Source organism: Dipodomys merriami, unplaced genomic scaffold (genome assembly GCF_024711535.1).
Source record: "Dipodomys merriami isolate MVZ:Mamm:240054 unplaced genomic scaffold, mDipMer1.0.p SCAF_10, whole genome shotgun sequence".
NCBI lineage: Eukaryota > Metazoa > Chordata > Mammalia > Rodentia > Heteromyidae > Dipodomys > Dipodomys merriami.
In genome coordinates, this window is record NW_027202271.1 from 12,583,885 (window position 1) to 12,610,104 (window position 26,220).

Genomic DNA, 26,220 nt, shown 5'->3' on the forward strand with positions numbered 1-26,220 from the left:
ATAAATAGAATCAAGAACAAAAATCACATTATCAGCCGGGTGCCAGTGGCTCACGCCTGTAATCCTAGCTATTCAGGAAGCTGAGATCTGAGGATCGTGGTTCAAAGCCAGCCCAGGCAGGAAAGTCCATGAGACTCTTATCTCCGATAAACCACTAGAAAACCAGAAGTAGCACTGTGGCTCAAGTGGTAGAGGGCTCGCCTTGAGCTGAAGAGCACAGAGACAGCGCCCAGTCCAGAGTTCAAGCCCCCTGACCAACAACAACAAAAAAATCACATTATCATTTCAATGGAAACAGAAAAGCCTTTGATAAAAATCCATTGTTCTTTAAAATAGAAGTTCTGAAGAAAGTAGGAATATTTCAACATAATAAAGGCAAAATATGACAAACCAGTAGCCAATATTTTACTGAATTGTGAAAGCATTTTCTCCCCAATGCATAATAAGAAAAGTGTTCACTGTTTTTCATAGTGCCTGAAAATTTAGCCACAGCACTAAGAGAAAGAAATATAAAAGAAATAAATAAGAAAGGAAGAACAAAATGATCTTGTTTGAAAATGATGTGACCCAAATCAGCCAACGACAAATGCTGGAGGGGATGTGGAGAAAGTGGAACCCTATTACACTGCTGGTGGGAATGTACACTTATACAACCACTTTGGAAAGCAGTCTGGAGGGTCCTTAGAAAGCTAAAGATTGACCTCCTTTACGACCCAGTCATACCACTTCTAGGCATCTACCCTGAACAACAGGAACCAATATACAAGGACACGTGCACCTCCATGTTTATTGCAGCACTGTTCGCAATAGCTAGGATATGGAAACAACCCAGATGCCCCACCACGGATGAATGGATCCAAAAATTGTGGTATCTATACACAATGGAATATTATGCAGCCATTAGAAATGACAAAATAATGGCATATGCAGGGAAATGGATGGAGCTAGAAGGAATCATGTTGAGCGAGGTAAGCCAAGAGCAAAGAGACAAACGGTACATGGTCTCCCTGATAAGTGGATGCTAAATCCAAAATGTTAGGTGATACAACAAAACTAACAGGACTTAAGAAACAAAGAACTCCCACTCATCTGGTCAAACCACTACTAAATATCCCCATGCTGCTGATCACATATATGGTGTATAACACGTGTACACCGTAATATGTTATAGACTGTGATAGACAATTTGCTCCAGGAAAGTTAGAATGAACTTGTGACTTTAAATGAGCATCATTATTCCACAAGACTGTGAAATTCGGGAAATTATGTAATCACTTAATCACAATCAAAAAAAAAAAAGAACCTCGGGGAAGGTAGGGAAGGAAGGGATGGTAGGGGGTAAACAATGGAGGGGTAACAATGCTCAATAGGAAGTGTACTCATTACCTTACTCATGTAACTGTAACCCTCTGTATAGTATCTTTACAATAAAAAATAAATAAAAAAAAATGATGTGACCTTATACTTAATAGGCCTAAAAGACACTACGAAAATACTCTCAGATCTGATAAACAGTTCCAGGAAAGTAGCAAAATACAAAATGAGCACACAAAAATCAGTAGCCTTTGTACACAACAACAACAAGCTCTCTGAAACAGAAGTCCAGAAAGCAATACCAATAATAATGGCATAAACTAATATCTATTTAGCCGGGTGCTGGTGGCTCACGCCTGTAATCCTAGCTACTCAGGGCTGAGATCTGAGGATGGCAGTGTAAAGCCAGACTGGGCAAGAAAGACCATGAGACTCTTATCTCCAATAAACCACCAGAAACCTGGAAGTGATGTTGTGACTCATGTATGTGTGTTGAGTTGAAGACCTTAGGGACAGCACCCAGGCCCAGAGTTTAAGCCCCACGACCAACAACAACAACAACAAAAAATCTATTTAACAAACCATAAGACATTGAAGAAATAGATTATAGAAGATGTAAATGCTTCCTATGTTTATGGGTCAACAGAATTAATACTGCTAAAATGGCCCAAAGTAATACACAGATTCACTGTAGTTCTCATCAAACTTCCAATGACATCTTCACAGCAATAGAAAAACTAATCTCAAAATACATATGGAAATAGAAAAAAAAATCCAGAGTGCTATTGATGGAAAAGAACAATGTTGGAGATATCATAATACCTACTTTTAAAATATACTACATGTCCATGTTACTAGCACAAAACACAGAGACCAAAAGCACAAGATAGAAGATACAGAAATACGCCCATAATCTTCAGCCATCTGATTCTCTACAAAAGTATCAAAATCATACATTGGAAAAAAAGACAGCCTTTTCAGCAAGTAGCATTGGGAAACTGTATAAAAATCAGTCCAAAATGGACAAAGACCTTAATGTAAAGGCTTGAAACTTTGAAACAGCTAGAGAAAAGCTTAGGGAAAACACTCAAAGACACAATGACTTTCTGAAATAGATTCCAATAGCTCAGGAAATAATAGCAAGAATTAACAAATGGGGTTGCATCAGATTAGAAAGGTTATGCACAGCAAAGGAAACAATTTCTTTTTTTTGGGGGGGGTCCAGTTGTGGGGCCTGAACTCTGGGCCTGGGTGCTGTCCCTCAGCTCTTCAGCTCAAGGCTAGCACTCTACCACTTGAGCCACAGCGCCACTTCTGGCTTTTTTTTTCTGCTTATGTGGTGCTGAGGAATCGAAACCAGGGCCTCGAGCATGCTAGGCAAGCGCTCTACCACTGAGCCACCTTCCCAGCCCCAAAGGAAACAATTTCTAGAATGAAGAGACAACCTACATTATGGGAGAAAGACCGTTGCCAGATAAGGAACTCAGAGAATTAAGTAACTCAAAAAGTTAAGCTCTAACAGATCAAATAATCCAATCAATATAAGGACAGATGAACATCACACATTCAGACTGGCTTTATCTGGTTCTCAGACGCATGTTCAAGCAATTCTCCTTTCCCCTTGACACTGATTAGTTTACATAGTTGTGAGAGCAATGGGTTGCACTATGACATTTTCTTTGCATACATCTATAGAATATACTTTGATCGCCAGGCACCAGTGGCTCTCATCTGTCATCCTAGCTGCTCAGGAGGCTGAGGTCTGAGGATCATGGTGCAAAGCCAGCCTGGGCAGGAAAGCCCATGAGACTCTTATCTCCAATGAACCACTAGAAAACCAGAAGTGGCGCCATGGGTCAAGCGGGAGAGTGCTCACCTTGAGCTGAAGAGCTCAGGGACAGCGCCCAAGCCCAGAGTTCAAGCCCCATGACCAAAAAAGAAAAAGAAAAGAAAAAGAAAAAAGAAAGAAAGAAAGAAAAAGAATATACTTTGATCATATTGCTGAGACTGGCAGTACATACCAGTAATCCACCTTTTCAAATAAAGAAATACAAATGGCCAATAAAAATGTGAAAATATCCTTAGCCATAAAGGAATTGCAAATCAAAATAATGCTGAAATTCCATTCATCCCAGTCAGAATGGCTATTGCCAAATAAAACAAAACTCAGGAAATACTGTTGAGGATATGAGGCAGAGGGTAAAGAAACTTTTATACACTGCTGGTGGGGATGTAAACTGGTCTGCTTACTTTGGAAATCAATATGGAGTTCCTTTTAAAAAAAAAAACAAAACATTAAGGGGCTGGGAAGGTGGCTCAGTGGTAGAGCGCTTGCCTTGCATACATGAGGCCCTGGGTTCGATTCCTCAGCACCACATAAGAAAAAAGCCGGAAGTGGTGCTGTGGCTCAAGTGGCAGAGTGCTAGCCTTGAGCTGAAGAGCTGAGGGACAGCGCCCAGGCCCAGAGTTCAGGCCCCACGACCGGATACCCCCCCCCCAAAAAAACTTTAAAAATAGAGCCAGTACCTGGGTGCTGGTGGTTGATGCATGTAATCCTAGCTACTGAGTAGGTTGAGATCTGAAGATCATGGTCCAAAACTGTTCTGGGCTGGAAAGTCTATGGGACTCTTATCATCTCCAATTAACCACCAAAAATCCAGAGGTGGAGCTCTGGCTCAAAAGGTAAAGCACTAACCTTGACCAAGAAAGCTCTAAGACATGTCCCAGAGCCTGAGTTTAAGCCACACAAGCAGCATTAACAACAACAACAACAATAACAAAGCCATGCACTGGTGGCTCATGTCTATAACACTGCCTACTCAGAAAGCTGACACCTGTGGGGCAGGGAGGAGGATAGGAAGGGATGGGAAGGGGAAACAAAGGAAGAGGCTATAATGCTTGATAAGAGATGTACTCATTATCTTGCCCATGTAATTGTAACCCCTCTGTACAGTATTTTCACAATAAAAATAAAATAAAATAAAATTGCAAAAAAAAAGAAAGCTGACACCTGGAAGATCAAGGTTCAAAGCCAGCCCAGACAGAAAAAGTTATGAGAGTTCATCTCCAATTAACCAGATAAAACATGGGCTGGAGGTATGTATCAAGCCATAAGCAAGTAAGCCAAGTAAGAGTGTAAAGCCCTTGAGTTCAAGCACCATACTGGCAAAAAAAAAGAAAAAAGAGAAACTAAAACATAATATCCATATGGTCCAACTATACTATTTCTGAGTATATACAAAAGAACCAGTCAATTTATTATTGAGATACTGGCACATTCATGTTTATTACAGCACAATTCACAACAGCAAAATTATTAAATCAGCCTAAGTACTCCTCAATACATGAATGAAGCCAGAAAATTTGGTATATACTCAAAATAATTTTATTCAGATGTGAAAAAGAATGAAATTACATCACTTTGCAGGAAAATGGACAAAACTAAAAATCATCATATTCAGTGAAATAAGCCAGTCTCACAAAGATATATGTGTTTTTGCTCTAAGTATGAAGGAAGATATGAAAATGAAAGAAGGAACTATTAGAGGGGTGGAAGGAAAATTTAAAAGGGCCCCAGGAAACAAAAGTACCTCTAAATAAATATCATGTCTTTTTCTTTCTTCTAATGCTTGAAAATACACTAATATTTAGAATTCATTTCTGCAGACTACACATACAAAATATAAAATAAAAATCTAAGAAGGGTAGAAAAAACCTGAGTTTAGAATATATATATATATATATATATATATATATATAGAGAGAGAGAGAGAGAGAGAGAGAGAGAGAGAGAGAGGGAGAGAGAGAGAGAGAGAGAGAGAGAGAGAGAGAGAGGGAGAGGGAGAGGGAGAGAGAGAGAGAGAGAGAGAGAGAGAGAGAGAGAGAGAGAGAGAGAGAGAGAGAGAGAGAGAGAGAGAGAGAGAGAGAGAGAGTTTACTGGAAAATGTCCAAAGGATTTCTTAAAACAAATCATCTCAGCATGAGGCACAAAAGAGCTCACTGACTCATAGGAGATACTCCACAAGTTTTAGTTGAAGAAAGAAACAAATAGAAGAGATCAAGGTCCAGAACTTTGCTGCTCTTGGTAGAAGCACCCAAGGGGTCACTCTAAGGGACATTATCTACTTCATTAAAAAGCACAAGGAAATTAGGAGAATGGTGTAAGAAACAAACTCCATTGTGAAATTTGGTCCTGAAAATGTCTGTGTCTTGTCTTTTGCTCTATCTTTACACACGTGCCAGATATGGACACAACATAGACAAAGATGAGAGGTGTTATTAAAACAGAGTGAACAACTCAGCTGGGTAGTGATGGCTCACCCCATAACACTAGCTAATAAGGAGGCTGAGACATAAGGATCCCAGTTTGAAGCCAGCCAGAGCAGACAAATCTGAGAGACTGTTACCACCAATTAACCAGCAAAAAGTCAGAAGTGAAGGAATGGCTCAACCGATAGAGCACCACACTTGTGTGGAATAAGCCAGCAAGAGCACAAAGCTTTGAGTTCCAGCTCCAGTACAGGCACAAATTAAAAACCAAACAAATAAACAGACCTCTCTGGATCCCACAGAGTTGAGGTGTTGGATTTAGATATATGGAACAAGGCTGTTAAGATTTATTTTCCATACCATTATTCTCTACAGCACAGCTTTTAGAGGTGATCTTCTGATCTCCAATGGATTTTCAGGAGATACCGTGGTGGGCTCTAGAGATGAAAGAGAAGAGGATTAAGGCAGAGGGAATGAAACTGGGCTTGAGGAAAGACTGGAAACTCCTACCTCCACTTGTAACTTAACCTTCCTGGGTTTTTTTTCATTTCACTAATTTTACAACAATACTCTGCAAAATTCTGAGAATAATTTATAAACAATGATTAACAGTACTTAACAGCCAAAACCTGTATTTTTGACTTGTTCACCACTCTGAATTCAGTGTTTCTAGAGAAACAAGGACACAGAAATTAGCTGCAGGTAAGGAACAAGAGGAGGGGTGAGAGTTTGCTGTGAGTAAAGTAAATTAGGTGATTAGAAGTCCCAAAGAGAAAGAAAAGACTGTGCCAAAGCAGCAAGAGGGAAGAAGGACAAATAAGCTACTCAGAGAGCTAGCCAGGAGTATTCAGGGATTGTACCTTGTTCTGTCTTCTGCAGATTGAGCAATCATGGCCCATGTACCTACCTTGATAGGCAAACAGGTCTGACTTCTGGAAGTCTATTCACAACTATCTAAATATGGGAACAATTTTCTCTCTCTTTCTGGGAATGTTTTTTGAATATAAAGAAAATAGACTGACATTCCAATAATCTCTGCTGTCAAAAGAAATGCTCAGAAGCCAGTTACTGGTGGTTCACACCTGTAATCCTAGCTACTCAGGAGGCAGAGATCTGAGGATCACCATTCAAAACCAGCATCAGAAGAAAAGTCCATGAGACTATTATCTCCAATTAACCACCCAAAAGCCAGAGGTAAAGATATGATTCAGCCTTGAGAGAGACAGAGAAAAAAAAAGCTAAGGGAGAGCACTCAAACTCTCAATACAGTGTACACACACACATACACACACACACACACACACACACACACACACACACACACACACACACACACACACACACAATTCAAAACTATTTCTAAACTCAGCCTTACTCCTTTGAAAAGAGCCAGTATAAACTAAGGAGTCAAAATGCCCAGTCACACATTCACTCCCGTTTTACACCTAGTTCCCAAACCATCCTAAGTACCTGAGAATATCATCAAAACCTACCATTCTCTGGTCCAACCAGGTAAGTCAGTCAGCTTAAATAACCAATGGGAGGGCAGCTGAGTTGGATCCCAGGAGAGCATTATTGAGGCCTGGTATTCCTTAGAGGCATAGCCTGAGGCCAAGTTTTCAACTCATTAACTCAGGGTTTTTTGTGAAATTTTATTTGGTCTTTAATTGAAATCTAGTCATTGTATATATTTATTAGGCAAGTATGATTTTTGACACTTCTTTCTTTTTTGGGGGGAGGGGTCCGGTCGTGGGGCCTGAACTCTGGGCCTGGGCACTGTCCCTCAGCTCTTCAGCTCAAGACTAGCACTCTACCACTTGAGCCACAGCGCCACTTCTGGCTTTTTTTCTTTTTGCTTATGTGGTGCTGCGGAATCGAACCCAGGGCCTCAGGCATGCAAGGCAAGTGCTCTACCACTAAGCCAATCTTCCCAGCCCTGATTTTTGATACTTCTATGTATACATTATGATGAAGTCAGGACAACTCAAACATTATCATATATGACAAATCCACTCAAATCCTCTATGTAACTATTATGAACAATTTGTTATTGCCAACAATGAAGAACTTATTCTTCTTAGTTGTTACTATAAGGTATATTAAATAGGTTAAGCTTCATTAGGTAGCTGATGAAGAGAACACCATGCACTATTCAGGCAGGAAAAGAAGTTTATTTACTGAACTACTGTCCCCACAGTGCATGGTGGAGAGGCTTGGCTGAAAAAGGAAGGGGCTGCCCACCCCTGGGCCAGGACTTATCTAGGCCAGGGACAGGAAGAGGTGTGGCCAGGTGGGGAAAAGGTGTGGCCACATTGGATCCAGATGTGACCACAGAGTCTGGGACCCTCCTAAGGTAAGATGGGAGGCATGGATGTCAGAGGTGGCCCAGGATGTGACCTAGCAGGAGGGGAAGGTGACTGCTTCCAGGTCTGCCAGTTACGTAGGTAACAGATACTGGGTGGAAACTTAGCTAAGAGGTAGAGAGGTATCCCTGTGCAGACCTTACAGTTACTTTCCCATCCTTCCTTCCTTCCTACCCTCCAGATTCTGCTAACCACTTTGCCATCTCTTACTTCTATGAAGTCAACTCTTTTTGGATTCCACATATGAATAAGGTCATGTAGTTTTTGTCCCTCTGTGATTGACTTACTTCACTTAACACAGAGACTTCCAAGTTCACAAGATTACCATAAATGGCAGGGTTTCATTGTGTATTTGTTTTATATTTTCAATCCATTTATCTGTTGGTGGACAATTAATTGATTCCATATTTCGGCTATTACTAGTGCTGCAACGAATACCTGAGTACAAATGTCCCTTCTGAGTTGTTTTCACTCCTTTGGATACATACCTGGTGAGAATGCCAAATCTCAGAGCAGTTCTTGGGATCTAAGAACCAAAGAAGTCAGCTTGGGCAAGCAAATCTGAGAGACTCTTATCTCCAGTTAACTAACAAAAAGCCTTAAGTGGAAGTGTGACTCAAGTGATAGAACACCAGCTTTGATGAGAAAGAGCAAAGTGAGAGCTCAAAGCCCTGAGTTCAAGCAGTACTGGCACACAACAAAACATTTTTTTTTTTGTAGTAGAATGAAAGATGTTTAACCTATGTATTCAAATGTTTTTTTCTTTCATGCGATTGTTTCTGACACATTTATAAGATTATTTCTTTGTTGCTTTGTATGTCCCTCCCCCACGGTATAACCCCTGCTTTCACTGTATTTCATGTCGGTATAATTTGTGGAGAAGGGGAAAAACAAATCATTTAAATAGGGATACAGGTGGACCTATTGCAACAATGAGATGTACAAGTCATTATGTCAAAAATGAACTTTACAACTTTGGTGGGAGAGGGGAGGAGGGAGGAGGATTGGGTGGGGGGACGGGAAGGGGAGGAGGGAGGTTGGGATGGGATGGGAAGGGGAAACAAAGGAGGAGGCTACAATGCTTGATAAGAAATGTACTCATTATCTTGCCCGTGTAATTGTAACCCTCTGTACAGTATTTTCACAATAAAAAAAATAAAAAAGAAATATGTTTAAGATCACATAGAAGATGAGAAAGAATAATAGTGATAGTGTATGGGAGGGATAATGTGGAAGGAGATGTTTCTTATCAAATTTCAAAAAAAATATGGTATGGTATTTTGATATGAAGAGATAACAAAATCACAGAAGTTGCCATGCATCAGTGGCTTACGCCTGTAATCCTAGCTACTCAGGAGGCTGAGATCTGAGGATCGAGGTTCAAAGTCAGCCCAGGCAGGAAACTCCATAAGACTCTTATCTCTAATAAACCACTCAGAAAACCAGAAGTGGTACTGTGGCTCAAGTGGTAAGGTGCTTTCCTTGAAGAGCTGAGGGACAGCACCTAGGCCCAGAGTTCAAGCCCCACAACCATCAAAAAAAATAAATCACTAAAATTTATCTCAGAATTTAATGTGTGACTTAATTACTATTTTAATTCAGTTAAAAAATAATGTAAGTCGCTATACATTATAATCTAATGCAGTTAGACCTCTATCTCACCAATTACAAACCCAAATCATTACACCTAAATGTAAAAACAAAATATCAAATTAGTTTACGAACAACTATTTAAAATCAAAAGTGAAGACCTTTACCAAGATGGTTAAAACACCTTAATGTTTGAAGAAAATATATTATGTGTGACTATATAAAAGACCAAATATATTGGATAGCCAAAGATACTGTAAGTAACAATGAGCAAACCACAGTAAAAAAAAAAAAAAAAAGACTGCTTGGAATACAAAGACTAATATAAGTAGGCACTTGAATACTGATTTTTAAAAATAGCAAATAAGATAATAAAACTGAGTTTTTAGACCCCAGGCCTTAAAGTCCAGGGCCCCAAGTTAGATCTAACCACTTGTCCTCATTTGCCAAATAAAGAAATGAGGTAAAAGGCAGAAAAGGAGATTTATCATATGGCAGCCACGGGAAGACAACACTTCAATACATCTTCAGCCATCTTCAGGGGTACAAAGATTGGCTTCAGATAGAATAGAGAAATAGGGGCAGTGAGTGAGAAAAGTATGTATTGTTCAAACAGTCCCAAATCACCCTGTTGACCTTTATCTCATTCTTTGTCCCTAGAGCACAAAGTCTTTATCATCACTTTACTACTGGAACTGAAGAGGAACAAGGTGACCTTCTGAGATGTTTACTGTTTTCTTTAAGATAATAAGAAAACAATGCTTGTTTGAGGTGTTATCTTTCACACTAGCAGAGTTTCACTGAATTCTCTCTACTTACAAAGGGACTGCAGCAGAGAATAGCTTGGATCAAAGGGCACAGATAGGAAGTTTTGGGGACTTTTAATTCAGAGTTCAGCAAAAGTCCCCTTTGGGTTGCCTCTTACTATAAGAGAAAAGGCTGTGGATATGTGGATATGCATAAAGGTAATAACATTATGCAACAATAAGTAAGTAGTGTCTTATTCAAAATGCTATGCATTTCACTGAAGTTCTGTTAGCCTACAATTCACCTTTGATAGTCATTCTAGGCTCAGTTACCATCTTTGGTTGTAAGCAACTGACTTGGGTAGTATATAATTATGGAAAGGAGCAGTAGCTCCATAACTGTCAACATAGCTCAGTTCAGTTGGACTACTCCAGCTGAGCTCCAGCTCCACCTTCTTGTTATGAAGCATGAGATGGGCGTACTGTCATCTCACATCTCATTTCTTCAGCAGTAGAGAAGAACTGACAACTGAATTTATTCCATGGACTCGTGGTAGGATTTTAGAAGGTAACAAAGTACTATATTAATTTGCTATTGCTGCCACAACAAATTACCACAAACTTAGTAGTTTACAATGATAGAAATGTGTTACGTGATGGTTCCTTAGATCAGAGTCTAGATGGGCTCATCTGTTTTCAAATTCTATATTACACAAAGCCAAGAAGCAACGTGTCAGCAAGCTTCATTTCCAGGCTACTTTAGGGTGTTGTCAGAGCTCAGTGTCATGAATTCTATGAGCTTCCCTGAAGTCCATATTGGCTGGTTCATGGTTAGTGAGGTCCTCAGCTTCTGGCAGCTGTCCACAGTACTGGTTCATGGCTCCCTCTATCAGAAAAGCCAGCAATGGGCATTGAATCTTCCCTATGCTTGTACTATCATGACCCCTCTTCGTGCCTATACTTGGAGAGTGTTCATGGCTTTTAAAGATTCATATAATTAGACTGACCTGGATAACCCATGATACCCTTCCTATTTCATAACTTTAATTCCATCTTCTCAATTCCTTTTGCCATTTAACGTAGGATACGTACAGGTTCCAGAGATTCAGAGGGTGGCATCTTTCTGCCACAAGAGCTTTAAGTGTTCTTCTTGGCTTAAGCTTAAGAAATGTAACATATTTGCTGTTATTAAACCTATGACAGCTACAGTTCTGAATTCTTGAGGGCTTACAGTCTGTTCCAAGAACTTGCTTTCTTTCTTGTGTTTGCTATTTGAGTTTCTTAGAGGAAGGTTCTGAATAACCTCACTGAAGTCTTGATTTCACTCCTTGCTGTAACACAATGTCAGGAGAAAGGGACAGAAGAGTTAACCTATCTTAGTTTCAAAAACACCCTTCCTTCTTGATTACCATATGAATCTGAGAGAATCAGTTACCATAAGAATTTATGGTATAATTATTAGGGAAAAAAGTGTAAAATATTAGTGAGTGACCAATAGATATTCATTAATGATCCTCTGGATAAAAGTGTTAACTGATTGATTTTTCCAACTCTGAATAAGACTGGTCATCTTAAGAGTTCTCTGTCCTTTTCACAAACCTTTCCAAAAAAAGCAAAGTCTTCAGGTTTCCAGGAGTATCACTCAACATGGACAACCAAAAACTTTCAAAGTCTAATATCTGATCACATAGTATAACAGTGCAGGGTCTGTTTCATCATGATTTTGTGTCTGTTACATAAGCAAATGAAAATATTTTCTGACTCTCCTTCCCACAGCTACCTTCACTTCCTTGTTCTTCAAGCTATAAATGAGGGGGTTCAGCATGGGAATGATCACACTGTACTGCAAAGAGAAGAACATTTCCAGAGCAGAGCCTGAAGATGGTAAAAGGTAGCTGATGAAACCTGATCCATAGAACAAGATCACAGTACTGAGGTGGGAGGAACAGGTGGAGAAGGCCTTGCTTCTACCTGTGACGGAGCTGACCCTCAGGATGGTAGAGACAATGCGGGCATAGGAAGAAACGATCATAACAAGGGTTCCAAAGAAATGCAAGACAGAAGAGCAGAGCAGGAGTGTGAAGTTGATCGAGGTATCGGAACAAGATAGAAGGAAGAGAGAAGACAGCTCACAGCTGAAGTGGGGAATAGTACGGTCCTCACAAAAGTCTAAATTGATAGCCATGAGGATATTGATGAGAGCATCAACAAAAGCCAGGACCCAGGAGACCCATACCAACCCAACACAGAGCTGGTTACTCATCACCTGACTATAGAGCAGAGGGGAACTGATAGCTACATAGCGGTCATAGGCCATGGCAGCCAGCAGACAGGCCTCTGTGCCACCAGTGGCAAACACAAAGAAGGCCTGAGCCAAGCAGCTCTCCACAAAGATGGTTTTCCTTTCAGAAAGGAGATTCTCCAGCATCTTAGGAGTTGTGACAGATGAGTGGCAGAGGTCCAGGAAGGACAGTTGTCTCAAGAAGAAGTACATGGGTGTGTGGAGATACGAATCGGCTGTGATCACCAGCAGCATCAGGAAATTCCCCATCAGAGTGAGGAGATATATCAGAAGAAAGAACACAAACAGTAGAGGCTGAATGTAGGGGTCAGTAGACAGTCCAAGAAGAATAAACTCGCTGACAGCACTGTAGTTTTTCATTGTCATATAGAGAAGTACTCCTTCTAGAATACAAGAAACAAAATCCATCAAAAGACCTTCAATATTCCATTGTTACCCCAGACCTAACTCTAAATGTCTTCTTACTATTAGCCCCAAATCCATGTCCAGATACTTAAAATCTAACTTGTTGCCCATCATTATAATTTGATATCCCAAATTGACATTTACATTCTAAATCACCAATGTATTATTATCTTTTTCTGAGCTAGAGTGTTTCATTTTTAGAGTGATTCATACAAGGACAATGTCTGAAGAGACAGGAAATTTTCAGAAGTGAATTACTTGAGAAATAGGGAAAGGATTAGATCTATGTCTAAATAGATTGGCATTTAGAGCAGAGATTGTCTATTCTCTTCTATTTATTTATTATCTATTTCACTGGGGCTTGAACTCAGAGCCTTATGCTCTCTTGGCTTTTTTTGCTCAAAGCTGGGGTTCTACCACTTGAGCTACACTTCCACTTCCAGAACTGGCTAATTTTAACTAGAAGGGAAAGTCAAATGTTGGACCAGGTAGAAATTAAGAGAATCCTTACTTCCTTGTTTCCATCTTTTCCCCAATAAGTTTACATGAGATCATTGGTTGTGCATATGTGTAAGGCATGCCCCCATGCCTGTAAGAAATTTAAAAGATGTTGATAGTGATAGTGATAGTATATAATGGGAACGGGTCCAAGGTAAAAATATAAGAAACTTTAACAGAAAAATAGTAAGGCATCAGAAAATGTGAAGTCATCTAGAGTGGCTGTCCTAAAGCCTACATATTTAATGATATATGAGGTCACTACTCCTACCAGGCTTGAAAGCTCCATGCAATTACCTGAACTCTACTTTCGCTTTTTTTTTTGGGGGGGGGGTCGGTCATGGGGCTTGAACTCTGGGCCTGGGTGCTATCCCTCAGCTCTTCAGTTCAAGGCAAGTGCTCTACCACTTCAGTCAAACACCACTTCTGGATTTCAGGTGGAGATAAGAGTTTCACAGACTTTCCTGCCTGGGCTGGCTTTGACCCTCAATCCTCAGATCTCAGCCTCCGCTAGGATTACAGGCGTGAGCCACTGGTGTCCAGCTCTACTCTCACTCTTTTTGTTTTGTTTTTTTGATTTTGGGTCTGGTTGAGGGGCCTGAACTCTGGGCCTGAGCACTGGCCCTCAGCTCTTCAGCTCAAGGCTAGCACTCTACCACTTGAGCCACAGCGCCACTTCCGGCTTTTTGCTTATGGGGTGCTGAGGAATCAAACCCAGGGCCTCAGGCATGCAAGGCAAGCACTCTACCACTGAGCTACCTCCTCAGCCCCTCTCACTCTTTTTAACTTTTGTCTACTTCTCCATAATGATCTGATTCACCTGTCTAGATTTCACCTGTCTAAATCTTTAGATAACTGTTCAGTACACTGGCCTTCTTTCTGTACTAGTTCTTCCATTAAGGCTGATGGTGACTGACCAGACAGTAGATGCTCCCTGTTGTGGTAAAGAACAAAATCCAATTACCTGAATTCTCAGCTGGTATCCACTGGGTTATAACACTGCTTCCAGATCCATTAAGTGATAAACTGCTCAGCTCATAAGAGTCAACATTGAGAAGAATGTTTTAAAGGAGAAGTCATGCTGAAAGTGAGCAATATGACATTCAACATCAGTGATATAAAAATGACAAATCATAGACAACACCTAGCAATTATTGCATTATGTGAAAAACAGATAAGAGGAGATAATCACTTGGGATTTTTCCTCTTTCACTTTTAAGACATGGGGTATCCAGTGCTCACATCATCTCCAGAGCAAAGGACCATAGGCAAAGGTTCACAGTAGCCATGAATCAGACCTGTGCTACATGATTTGAGAGGCCCTGCCAACCAAAACTGCACAACCCAGCTGCAGAGATCCTATAAACGTAGAGAGTAGCCCAACTTGATTTTTTCCTTAAAGAAACTAAGCTTGTTGGTGCAATTCAAGTGGCCAGAGATAATAATTGCTATGTCAAAAACATAAAAATTTAAATATACCAAGTTATGACCATAGCAAATGCTGGGGATTGAGACTGAAGAAAGGATTCTATTGTTGCAAGGAAAGGGAGATATGAAGAGAGAAAGATAAATTGGTGCTGCCAGTAACAGAGGAGACGCTCAGTCTTCGATCAATGGAAAAATCTTGCATACAAATAGCCAGTGGAATAAAGGTCATGCTAGTCTTCAGTCTATTGGTTTCTTCCTCAAAGTTATTTAAGCATTAACCAAATCAAGTTGTTCTTGTATTTAAAGAATCCCATAGACTCCACTCCCAAATTACTCAAGCTGATTCAAAACTTTGGCAAAGTAGCAGGTTATAAAATTAACCCCCAAAAATCAATGGCTTTTCTGTATGCCAACAATGAGAAGTGTGGCTGAAATTAGGAAAGCAACTCCATTTGTAATAGCCCCACAAAAAATAAAATACCTAGGAATTAACCAAAGAAGTGAAGGACCTCTATGATGAAAACTTTAAAATCTTGAAAAAGGAAATCAACACAGAACTTAAAAAATGGCAAACCTCCCATGCTCCTGGATTGGAAAGATTAACATTGTGAAAATGGCAATACTTCCCAAGGCTATCTACAAATTCAACGCAATACCTATCAAAATTCCAACCTCATTCTTCAAGGAAATAGAAGAGACAATCTTTTAAGAGTAAAATGAAAACTTCCATTTAGACTGGGTGGTGCCTGAAATATCACCATTGTTGATTTTTGCAACTTAGGTATTTTTGCTTATCCATTCATTTCCCCCCACATTTTTATTAGCAATAATTAGTTGTAGACTGGCCCATTTGACAGGCCCATATACGCATTCAATGTACTACAATCAGATTCACCACCCCCTTTCCCAAACAATCTCAACAACCTTCATTGTACTTCGACCCCCTTTGGTGTCCTTCACCCTCTCTGCTCTCACCTCTCCCACTAGGGCCCACTCATTTTACGTTCCTGTCATTCACTTTTTAAAAGTGCATGTTAATTGTTCATAGGGGTTTCGCAGTGGTATGTCACACAGGTATATGCTATACTTTCATCAGACTGATCCCTTGCTCACTCTCTCTTTCCTCTTTCCTACTACCTCCTATTATTTGCTAGTTTTCTGTATTTTGTTTTGCTATTTTTATTCAGAGCTCCAATGTCTTTTTGTATTGTTTATTCTCTCACATTCTCTTTCCCTTTACCTCCTCTAATCCCTTCAAACAATCATACACACCTCTATATCTATAAATATAGATAAATATAGATATAGACATGTATATACACACAATATGTATACAATACATGTATTATGAATTATGGAAACCTAACATGAAAATCTTTTTAGAAAAAAAAAAGAGCACTGTTATTGGGGAGGACAGTTTGCCCCTGGCAAGGGAAAGCTCCTCTGTTCATTTCAAAGTCAAACAAAGGACATTGTGTGTAATAACTAGCCCACAGGCATTTCTCCATGGTATTAGGTGAAAGAGAGAGACAGAAAGAGAAAGAGAGAGATAGATTGCTCTTGGAAGACAGGTCAATCTATGTAAACAAAACACAGGCTTTCAAAAAGTATTAGCCTGAAAGAGCTAGATGTATGAGACACACCTAACATTATAGGAAAAATACTAAAGTAGCACCAAGAATAAATTGCACCTGTTTTCTAAATGCATTCTGATTTTGTCCCGCATCCTGCCTCTTTGCCTGATGACATACCCCATACATGCATTTACATCCCCTTAAGAGAAGTGTTTTGCTTTGTTTTATTTTATAATAGATTTTAAAACTCTGAAAATAAATCTCATTACATATATAGGAATGAAGTAGAATTTCTCTAGATTCACATACAAATCCCAATGCCTTTTCACATCTATGATTTGAATGGTATTTCTCCACCTGAGCAAGGAATAGCTGTGCACACCACATAGTAACTGAAGCCGTCTATACAGAGCGCACAGTTCCAACAAGTGGGGAAGAGCACCCAAGGACAGAGCCTGCCGCTACATAGCCGAGCCTCCTGCAGCCTTCATATTTGCCCTAAGATAGTGGACTGCACAGCATGGTGCCCATCAAACAGTGAAAGAACAATTACTCTAAGAGTCCTTTACAGCTAAAATGTATCTTAGAGAACAAAGAAGTACTGTGTGTGTGTGTGTGTGTGTGTGTGTGTGTGTGTGTGTGTGTGTGAAAATGCTTCAAATCCAGCCTGTTTAAAAAAACAGATTCAACATTAGATATTATTGTTTTTGTTCATTGTCTTAGGCTGCTTGTGGGATTGTGGTAATCTAGGAGAACATTCTTATTGTAAGAGATGAATGTTGAAATACTCAAGGATGGATGTGTAAATATCCTTCTGTCCTTACTCTCCAATTATATAAACTATACTGATACATAGACACAAACATACATGGATGGAAAGGTAGATGAGGTACATACAGTGAGGAAAATGTTAACAATTTTCAAGGATCAAGGTAAACTATTAACTAGTCTTTCAACTTTCCTATATGTCTAAACATTTTCAAACTTAATTTTTTGGATTTTTGACTAACCTTTTAACACACACATAAAACACACATAAATTTAATGACTATGTTTTACTTAAATAATAAACATTTATCCACCAGGGTAATTTTAATTAAAGCTAAATGATAGTGCTTAAATCACAATAATTCATAGACAACAGCTATGTATTTCTCTTGGTTACAAGACTATCAAATTTACAATGGATACATAATAGTAAAACTCCACCCTTGATTAAATTATAATCCCTCTACCCTTACATTGTGTATCAAGACACATAATTAAAACAAGCATTCAAATGGTTTTCTTGTTTTGTTAGATGAAAAATGTGAGTTCTTAGCTCTGTGGAAAATAAGAACAAAAATCGTACAGAATTTATCCAACATATATAGATATATATGTATATATAGTATTAGGCAAAGTGGTAAAAGACAAAAAAAAAAAAATCAAGCTGGGTGCCAGTGGCTCATGCCTGTAATCCTAGCTGATGTCTCAGGATTGCAATTTGAAGTTAACCCAGAAACGAGGGTCCATGAAAATCTTCTCTCCAATTAACCACCAAAAAGCCATAAGTGGAGCTGTGACTCAAGCGGTAGAGTGCTAGACTTGTGCAAAAAATAAAAAAGCTCAGAGACAGCACCTTGGCTCTGAGGTCAAGCACCAGGCGCGCACGCACGCGCGCGCATACACACACACACACACACAGACATCAAACATCTACAGTAGAAGCATCAGAGATCTAAAATTGTGTTAACGTGACAGAAAATCAGCTAGTTGAGGTGGAAGAATCCAACCAGTTATTTTTCTGCAGCATATTAACCATGTAGTTGGACTAATTGCTTTACTGTTCTAGTGGTGAGTGCTCAGCCCTTGTTGCTGGAGGCCTTCGAGGCCAAGAGTGGTGCCCTAGGTCCCTAGTTGACAATTTTAAAACTATATTTTCAGTCAATAGAATTTGGTAGAAACAACTAAGGTCACACACAGAAATGAAAAACAAATCTCAAGTTACCAAACTATTGTTTGGGTCTACTGATAATTTTTAAATTAGGTACCATTTAAAATAATTTAAGTATAGTTTTAGCATGTTTGTGCTGAAAAGAATTCCAACTTCTATTGTGAAGCAATAAAAAAAATGGGTGTAAATGCACTCTAAATTATATAGTCAGTTTTGACTTCTTGGCTTTACAAATGTATTTTTTTTAAAGACAGCATTGCAATATTTCTACTTAGGAAAACGAGAGGGCCAAATGTGCTTCTTGTTACAATATATACTTAAAGATACTTAAAGATACTGTTTTATAGTACTGATGTTTAAGAAAACAGTGACCACTCAATTACATTAACAAAATTAAGCTGTAACTTACCTGATGTAGACTTTATAAAATTCCTTTTTGAAAAGCCAAAAAAAGTAGCAGATTTTGATATTTTGAAGTATGGAGGAGACTTTAAAATGATTTGAAATCTTCACTTATTTTTTTCACACTGAAGTATGTATTTTAATGGTTTACATGTAATATTCATATATAAAAAACTTTAAATACTTTTCTCCAATTTAAAAATCTGAAGAATTCAAAAACAAGGCATTCAATATTTGAAAAAAGTACAGATTTACAAAATGCCTATATTCTGTCATGAAAATTCCTCACCAACATTATATACTTGGAAAAAATACAAAACAGGATATATGACAAATTTATGCAGAAATGACTTAGTTCACACCATGCAATAAAAAGTACATTAATCAAGATACACAAGCTTTTTGTAGGTTCTAAACTAAAGGACTCTTTTTCTTTTTTTTTTTTTTTTTTTTTTTTTTTTGTTTTTTGTTTTTTTTTTGCAGAATCCTTAAAACCTGTGGTACTTAAAATTTGTTAGCCTTTCTGCTGGGAGGTAAATTATACACAACAATGATGAAAAACAGGAACAGACCAGTTGTCTATTATGAATCATTCCAGCTCTGCTCAACAGTGGTCGAAACTCTTTTCTCGTATTCTCGTTTGTTTCCCTGATAAAGCTGTGCTGCCTGGCTATTGGCTGGACTGTTTGGATTCGGTTCATCCAACAAAGACTGAATTGATGTTAAGACAGAAGATATGTCATATGTTGGACTCCATCGATTCTGAAGGATATCTAAACATTGGCTATCATGAGCGTACACATTTGGATGAAACATTTTGGATAAAAACCTAACAGGTGGTGGTTGATTTGGATATTCTTCAGAAAATTCTATTACTAGTTTAAAAGTACCATTCTCAAAGGGTGTCCTTCTGGCCCAACTATAACCGCATTCCACGGCATGATGTTGTTTTCAGATGGTGCACCACTGACCCCCACGGGTGGGTCCTCTTGCAATTGCTTCAAATTTCGCATGAGCCTTCTCTGAGCCGGGGTCGACAGGCTTCCCCAGCTCCAGCAGTCAGTCTGAAAGAAAAGAGTCCCGCGCAGCTCCCCGCCCCCAACCCCCTGTGCCAAGGTCGAATTACTGTGGGTCACCACCGCCACCATCGCTGCCGCCGCCGCTGAGACTAATTCACTTAATATCTCAGCACCTCTAACCTCCCCAGACCCTGAAGAAATACAGACTCGATAGGAGAGAAGCAGAGGTGTAGTAGAGCTCCTTGGAGACACATACCTATGGAAGCCTTGACCCCACGTGTGCTATTTTCCAGTTCTTTGAGCTTTGCACACCTACTTCAGCTTTTGATTGCGAGTTACACATCTTCAAAGTTAAAATAACAAGACGCACCTTGCAGAGTGTTGTCAAAATTTGATTATATAGTACACATAAAACAACGGATTTTAAAATCTATTTTTCTATTTGTTTTCAGTTATCAATACTCCAGAAAAAAAAAAAAAAACATCTTAGAATTAGGAGAGGCACACCTTAGTCCAAGGAGAGCCAGTCTGAAGGAGGTAACAATGTAGGAAAGCTCCAAAATAGCAAGAAAGAAATGAGAATAATTGGAAATCAAATAAATGTCTCAGAAATCCATGAAAAGATGGAAGAAGGAAAAAGCAGCTCTTGGCTTGTATCTTAGAGCTCAGAGTGGAGAAGCGAACACATCTTACCTCAGGTGATTCTCATCAAGAGAGCATGCGTCACAACTCTTCAGCTGCAGGACATGTACAGTCTTCAACCTAGGAAGTTGGGTGAGAAGAAATAAATACATTTGCCCAGGCTCTGAAAGACACTGTACACAAATCTTCAGCACATTTTTCTAATTCTGTTGGGAAATCTTTTAGCAATTTCTTTCACCTTCCCTAATTCTGATCACAGCCACTTGTCCACTGATCACAGTCACTTGTCCACTTAATTTTTCTATGACTAATAGTCAATTGCTAGCATTTTCTGAAGAAAAGATCCTCTGGTGTACCCAGTCAGAGGAAGGCAGTTGAATTTAGGGAGCCAGTGGATGACAGACTGAAAAGGAGCCAAAATCCAGCTAATTCAATGCCAGACAGTCCCTGGAGTCACACAAGAAGGTTGACGTTGGAATAATTAACTAAGCAGAGAATTTTTTTTTTATACCAACAGGGGAATTTATTATGAATCATCTTTGGAAATTCTAGGTTGAAGCAATCACCTTAAATGATTAAATGAGGAATTTTACAGATGAAAAGCACCATTGGAATAGACAGAAAAAAGAAAATGTGACACCCATGCAGAAGGCAAAGATTTTTCCCCTCAGCCAAATACAAGGGGAATGAATACTTTAGGATTCCTCTAAAAGCTGAGAAGTGATTATCTACTACCTACTGATCATTTTCCCAAGTAAACACAAAATAAACTGTTAAATATAACTAGGTTGAGTATCAGAATAGCCAAATGAGTACAAATTCTTCTTATCAGTATTTTATTCTATTTTTTGTTGAGAATAGGTAGAGTATTCCAAGTCTAGAATTCATTTATATTTCTTACCTTGGATTAACAGAAATTCAAACTTTAATTAAGCCCAATAAATTACTATTTTTTCTTTTAGAACTAGTGTTTTAAAAGACCCACACATACTCTCAAATCATGAATGTATTCCCAAGGCTTCTTCTAGAATCTAGATTATTTCATGAGTCACAAACAGAATTAGAACAGCTCAAGCTAAATTTCTATATGGCACGAGATATAGTTCAAAATTAATGATTTTCCAAATTAATGATATTTCCATGAAATATCCATGAATGGATTGAAAATGAACTGATGGTGCTTTAAATTTGATTTTCTACAAATGCTCTACAATTTTATTCTTTCTCACATTCTCTGTTTTGGATATCAAAATTTATAATATTTTTATACTAAAGTTATGAGTGAATAATATCACAGTAATATGAGTGATAGCAATAATATTTTAGCAATAGCTAAAATAATAGCAATAGCAGTAATATTTTTATTCTAGAGTTATGAATGAATTCAAACTGCAATACAATATTAGAGCATTCTAATTTGACTATTTTGCTTACCAGTGAATTTTAAATTTTTATGTATTCATGTTATTATCTATAATGATTAAAAGTTTCTTTAGCATTCCTTGTAAGGCAATTTGAATGATGATGAAATCCCTCATCCTTCATTTCCTTGATGGTATTTTATCTCCCCTTAATAATTATATAGTATTTAGGTAATAATTTTTAAAGCACTTTGAATAGATCATTACACCTTCAATATATCATCTAGTCCTGCAAAATTTCTGCTGTGAAATCCACTATTAACCTCTTAGAAGTTCCTTTGTATATACATTAGGCTTCTTTTCTCACTGCTTTATATATTATTTTAGCTTTTAGTTTCTGACAGTTATTTGGTTATAATAAATATTACTGAAGCCTTCTTTGGAATGCAATTTTTGAGGATTTGAACTTTAAATTTCCATATCTTCTTCAGGTCTAAGAAGTTTTTGATTATTGTTTCTTCATTTTCCATTAAAGTAAGTATTTTCTGACTCTTGTGGTAGCTCTCTGGATGGTAATCTCTAAACCTGTGATTTATTTACTATTTATTTTTCCTATTCTCATTTCCAATGGCCTATCTTTCAGTTTACCATTTCTTTTATTTGAATGTTTTCTATTGAATGTTTTAGTTTTTGTATTTTTCAGCTCCATAATCTAAAAATACAGTATATTTTTCTACTTATTTAGATCTTCTTGATTTCTTGCATCTGTATTTTTTTGTATTGAGACATAAAGACCTTACATATATTTTGTTAACTTTATCCAAAGCACAAATTTTGATAGTATTATATGTGATAATATGTTTTCTTAATATTTCAAGTTTCAATTCTTCATTTCTAATACACAGAAATATTATTGGTGGGTTTTTTTGGAGGGGGTCCAGTCATGGGCCTGAACTCTGGCCTGGGCACTGTACCTCAGCTCTTCACCTCAAGGCTAGTGCTCTACCACTTGAGCCACAGCGCCACTTCTGGCTTTTTTTCTGCCTATGTGGTACTGAGGAATTGAACCCAGGGCCTCATGCATGCAAGGCAAGCGCTCTACCACTGAGCCACCTTCACAGCCCATGGTGTTTTATATTCATGTCACATGCTGTTTCCTTAACTCATTTACTAATTTTAAAAATTTTGCTTGCATTTTCTACCAAGACAATCATGTCAGCTGCAAATTTTAAAAAATGTGTTTACATTTTTTATTTCTGCTTGCTACAATCTCAATTTTAGTATTGAGTATTTAGTATTGAATAAAAATGATGAATATGTACATTGTTAAGCAGAAACCCTTAAGTTCCTCACTATTTAGTAGTATGTTAGCTGTTTTTTTTACTATATACTTTATAAAACTAAGAACATTGAACATAACTTCAGCTTTATATTTAGAGTTAAAAAAATCTTGAGGGCTGGGAAGGCGGCTCAGTGATAGAGTGCTTGCCTTGCATGCATAAGGCCCTGGGTTCAATTCCTTAGCACCACATAAGCAGAAAAAGCTGGAAGTGGTGCTGTGGCTCAAGTGGTAGAGCACTAGCCTTGAGCTGAAGAGCTCAGGGACAGCACCCAGGCCCTGAGTTCTGGCCTCATGATGAAAAAAAAAATCTTGAGTACAGGTAAAATTTTATTGAAGTTCTTTTTTTCATTTAGTGTGCAAATATAGTGAAGTATATTCATTTTCCCAATGTTGAACCAGCCTTGCATTCCTATTTTGACTGTGATGCACTATTTTTTATAAAACATATTTCTGGTTTATAGTTCCTAATTTTTTGTCGAGGGCATTGTGAGTCTATGAATAATGGAAATTGAACTACAGATTATTTTCATCCAATTTTGATATTCTTTAGGTATTGAAGGTAATGTTAGCCTTGGAAAATGTTGTGCTAAAAACTGTTTCCTTCTCTAGTATTTTCTCCAAAAAAGGGTTTTTAGTTTTCTAAATTACCAGTAGAGTTGGGTGTGAATGGCTCACACCTGTAATCCTAGCTACTCAAGAGGCTGAGATCTGAGGATCACAGGTGAAAGCCAGCCTGGGCAAGAAATCTGTGAGACTATCTCTAATTAAGCACCAAAAAAGCCAGAAGTATACTTGAAATCGAAGAATGCTAGCCATGAACAAAAAAATCTCAAGGACAGTGCCCAGGCCCTGAGTTCAAGTTCCATGACTAATACACACACACACACACACACACACACACACACACACACACACACACACACACAATTGGTAGAATTTATACCAATTTTATTGGTACCAATAAATTTTCCCAATTTATTGGTGCATAAATAAATAAATAAATAAATCTATACCTGACTTATTCTTGTATTTCTTTTGTTGAATTTCTAACTACAAATTCAATTTATATAATAAATAAATAGAGGAACTTAAGTTTTCTGTCTTTAGTAAGCTTTAATAATTTGCGATTTCTCCAGAAATATATCCATTTCATCTTAGTTATCAAATTTATATGCATAAAATTGTCTTTAGCATCCCATTTTTATTCTCTTGAGTTCTAAACATCAATAGAATGATTTTAATGTTAAATTTGCAAAGATTTATTTTATGTTGTAGAATCTTGTTGAATGTGTATATACACTAGAAAATATTTTCTGTTGATATTGGCATATATTTTGTAAGCGCTTATTAGATAAATTGATTGATAACATTTCTGATGCAAACTATGACCCTGATGATGATTTTCTATATACTTCTACTAATGACAAAGAGGTCTTCAAATTTCACAACTGTGAATTTGTCTATATTTTTTTATACCTATCAGTTTTTTTCCTTGTGTGTTTTTGAATTTATGCATGTTTGAAAATTAGATGACTTTATCATATGTAATAGCCTTATCTTTCCAAGAGGGATCTTCTTTATTTTAAGGTACATTTTGAAAAATTAATCCAGAGGATTCTGTTTATTTTGAGTCATTTTCCAAAATATATCTTTGTATATCACTTTTTAAATATATTATTGCCCTCTTAAATTTTATTTCTCATACAAAGCATATATTTGGGACTTGCTTTTTTTTTGTTTTGTTTTTTGTTTTTTGGTCCGGTTGTGGGGCCTGAACTCTGGGCCTCGACGCTGTCCCTCAGCTCTTCAGCTCAAGGTGAGCACTCTACCACTTGAGCCACAGTGCCACTTCTGGCTTTTTCTGTTTATGTGGTGCTAAGAAATCAAACCCAGGGCCTCATGCATGCGAGGCAGGCATTCTGCCACTGAGCCACCTTCCCAGGCTCTGCCTCTGTTTCTTTTTTTTTGGGGGGGGGGGGAAGGGGTCTGGTCGTTGGGCCTGAACTCTGGGCCTGGGCGCTGTCCCTCAGCTCTTCAGCTCAAGGCTAGCGCCCTACCACTTGAGCCACGGTGCCACTTCCGTTTTTTTTCTTTTTTGCTTATGTGGTGCTGAGGAATCAAACCCAGGGCCTCAGGCTTGCAAGGCAAGCGCTCTACCACTGAGCCACCTTCCCAGCCCTTGGGACTTGCTTTTTAGTGCACTTTGTATCTATGTTTAGATCATTCACATTCAAAATTAATGGTTATCTTTGTATTTACCAAATACATTTTAAAATAATTTGTCTCTCCCCTAAAACAAGCACAGCATTGTGCTGTATTAATTATTTCCCTTTCCATGTGCAATTGTTTTCCTATCTTCCTTGCCACTGCTGTCACAGTTTTCATCTTTATTTCTTCTATAAAAATGTATATTGTATTGCTACTATTTTGCTTTAAACAGACTTCAAGCTGCAAAGGTTTCAAAAGCTTACGTTTTGCCTTCATTTTTGTATATATCCAAGGTCTATCCTATATCATAGGAACTTTGCTAAAATGTTGGTAGTGTATATCCAATGGAAATATATTTTCTCATGTATTGCTTGCTAAGCTAGTCTATACTTCTTCCTTTTTAAAAAAAAATCTGTGGCATTAAGATTTGAACTAAGGGCCTTGCAATTGCTAAGCAGGTCCTTTACTACATGAGCCACCACGCCAGCCCTTTTTGCTTTAGTTATTTTCAAATAGGATCATATACTTATGCCCAGTCTGGCCTGAACCATAATCATCTTATTTACCCTTCCCACATAGCTAGAATGATGGGCAAGTGCCATTGTACCCCAAATTTTGTTGGTTAAGATTGGGCCTCACTTTTATCCAAGGCTGCCTCAGTCTATGATACTCCTGTTATCTGCCTCCTGGACAGCTAGAATTACATGTGTCAGTCATCATACCTGGTTCCTTCTTCCTTACTTTTGAGGTTATTTTTTGTTAGATCAATTCTGTTTACAATTTCTTTCTTGCAATGATATAAAGATTCCCTTCGATTGTCT

General features: G+C 38.1%; 1 protein-coding gene and 1 pseudogene across 1 annotated transcript; both read right to left on the reverse strand.

Annotated features, from left to right (window-relative positions):
• Positions 1-12,014: 12,014 nt before the first annotated feature.
• Positions 12,015-12,950, reverse strand: LOC138838152 (olfactory receptor 8S1-like). Its single transcript, XM_070037310.1, has one exon. The coding sequence runs from the start codon at positions 12,948-12,950 to the stop codon at positions 12,015-12,017; it is 936 nt and encodes a 311-aa protein (XP_069893411.1).
• Positions 12,951-19,409: 6,459 nt separating this feature from the next.
• On the reverse strand, positions 19,410-20,168 carry LOC138836402 (ubiquitin-conjugating enzyme E2 B pseudogene; annotated as a pseudogene).
• Positions 20,169-26,220: the final 6,052 nt, after the last annotated feature.

Excerpts from the sequence above, each read along its gene's own strand:
- LOC138838152 (XM_070037310.1), bottom strand. The coding sequence starts at position 12,950 with ATGACAATGAAAAACTACAGTGCTGTCAGCGAGTTTATTCTTCTTGGA.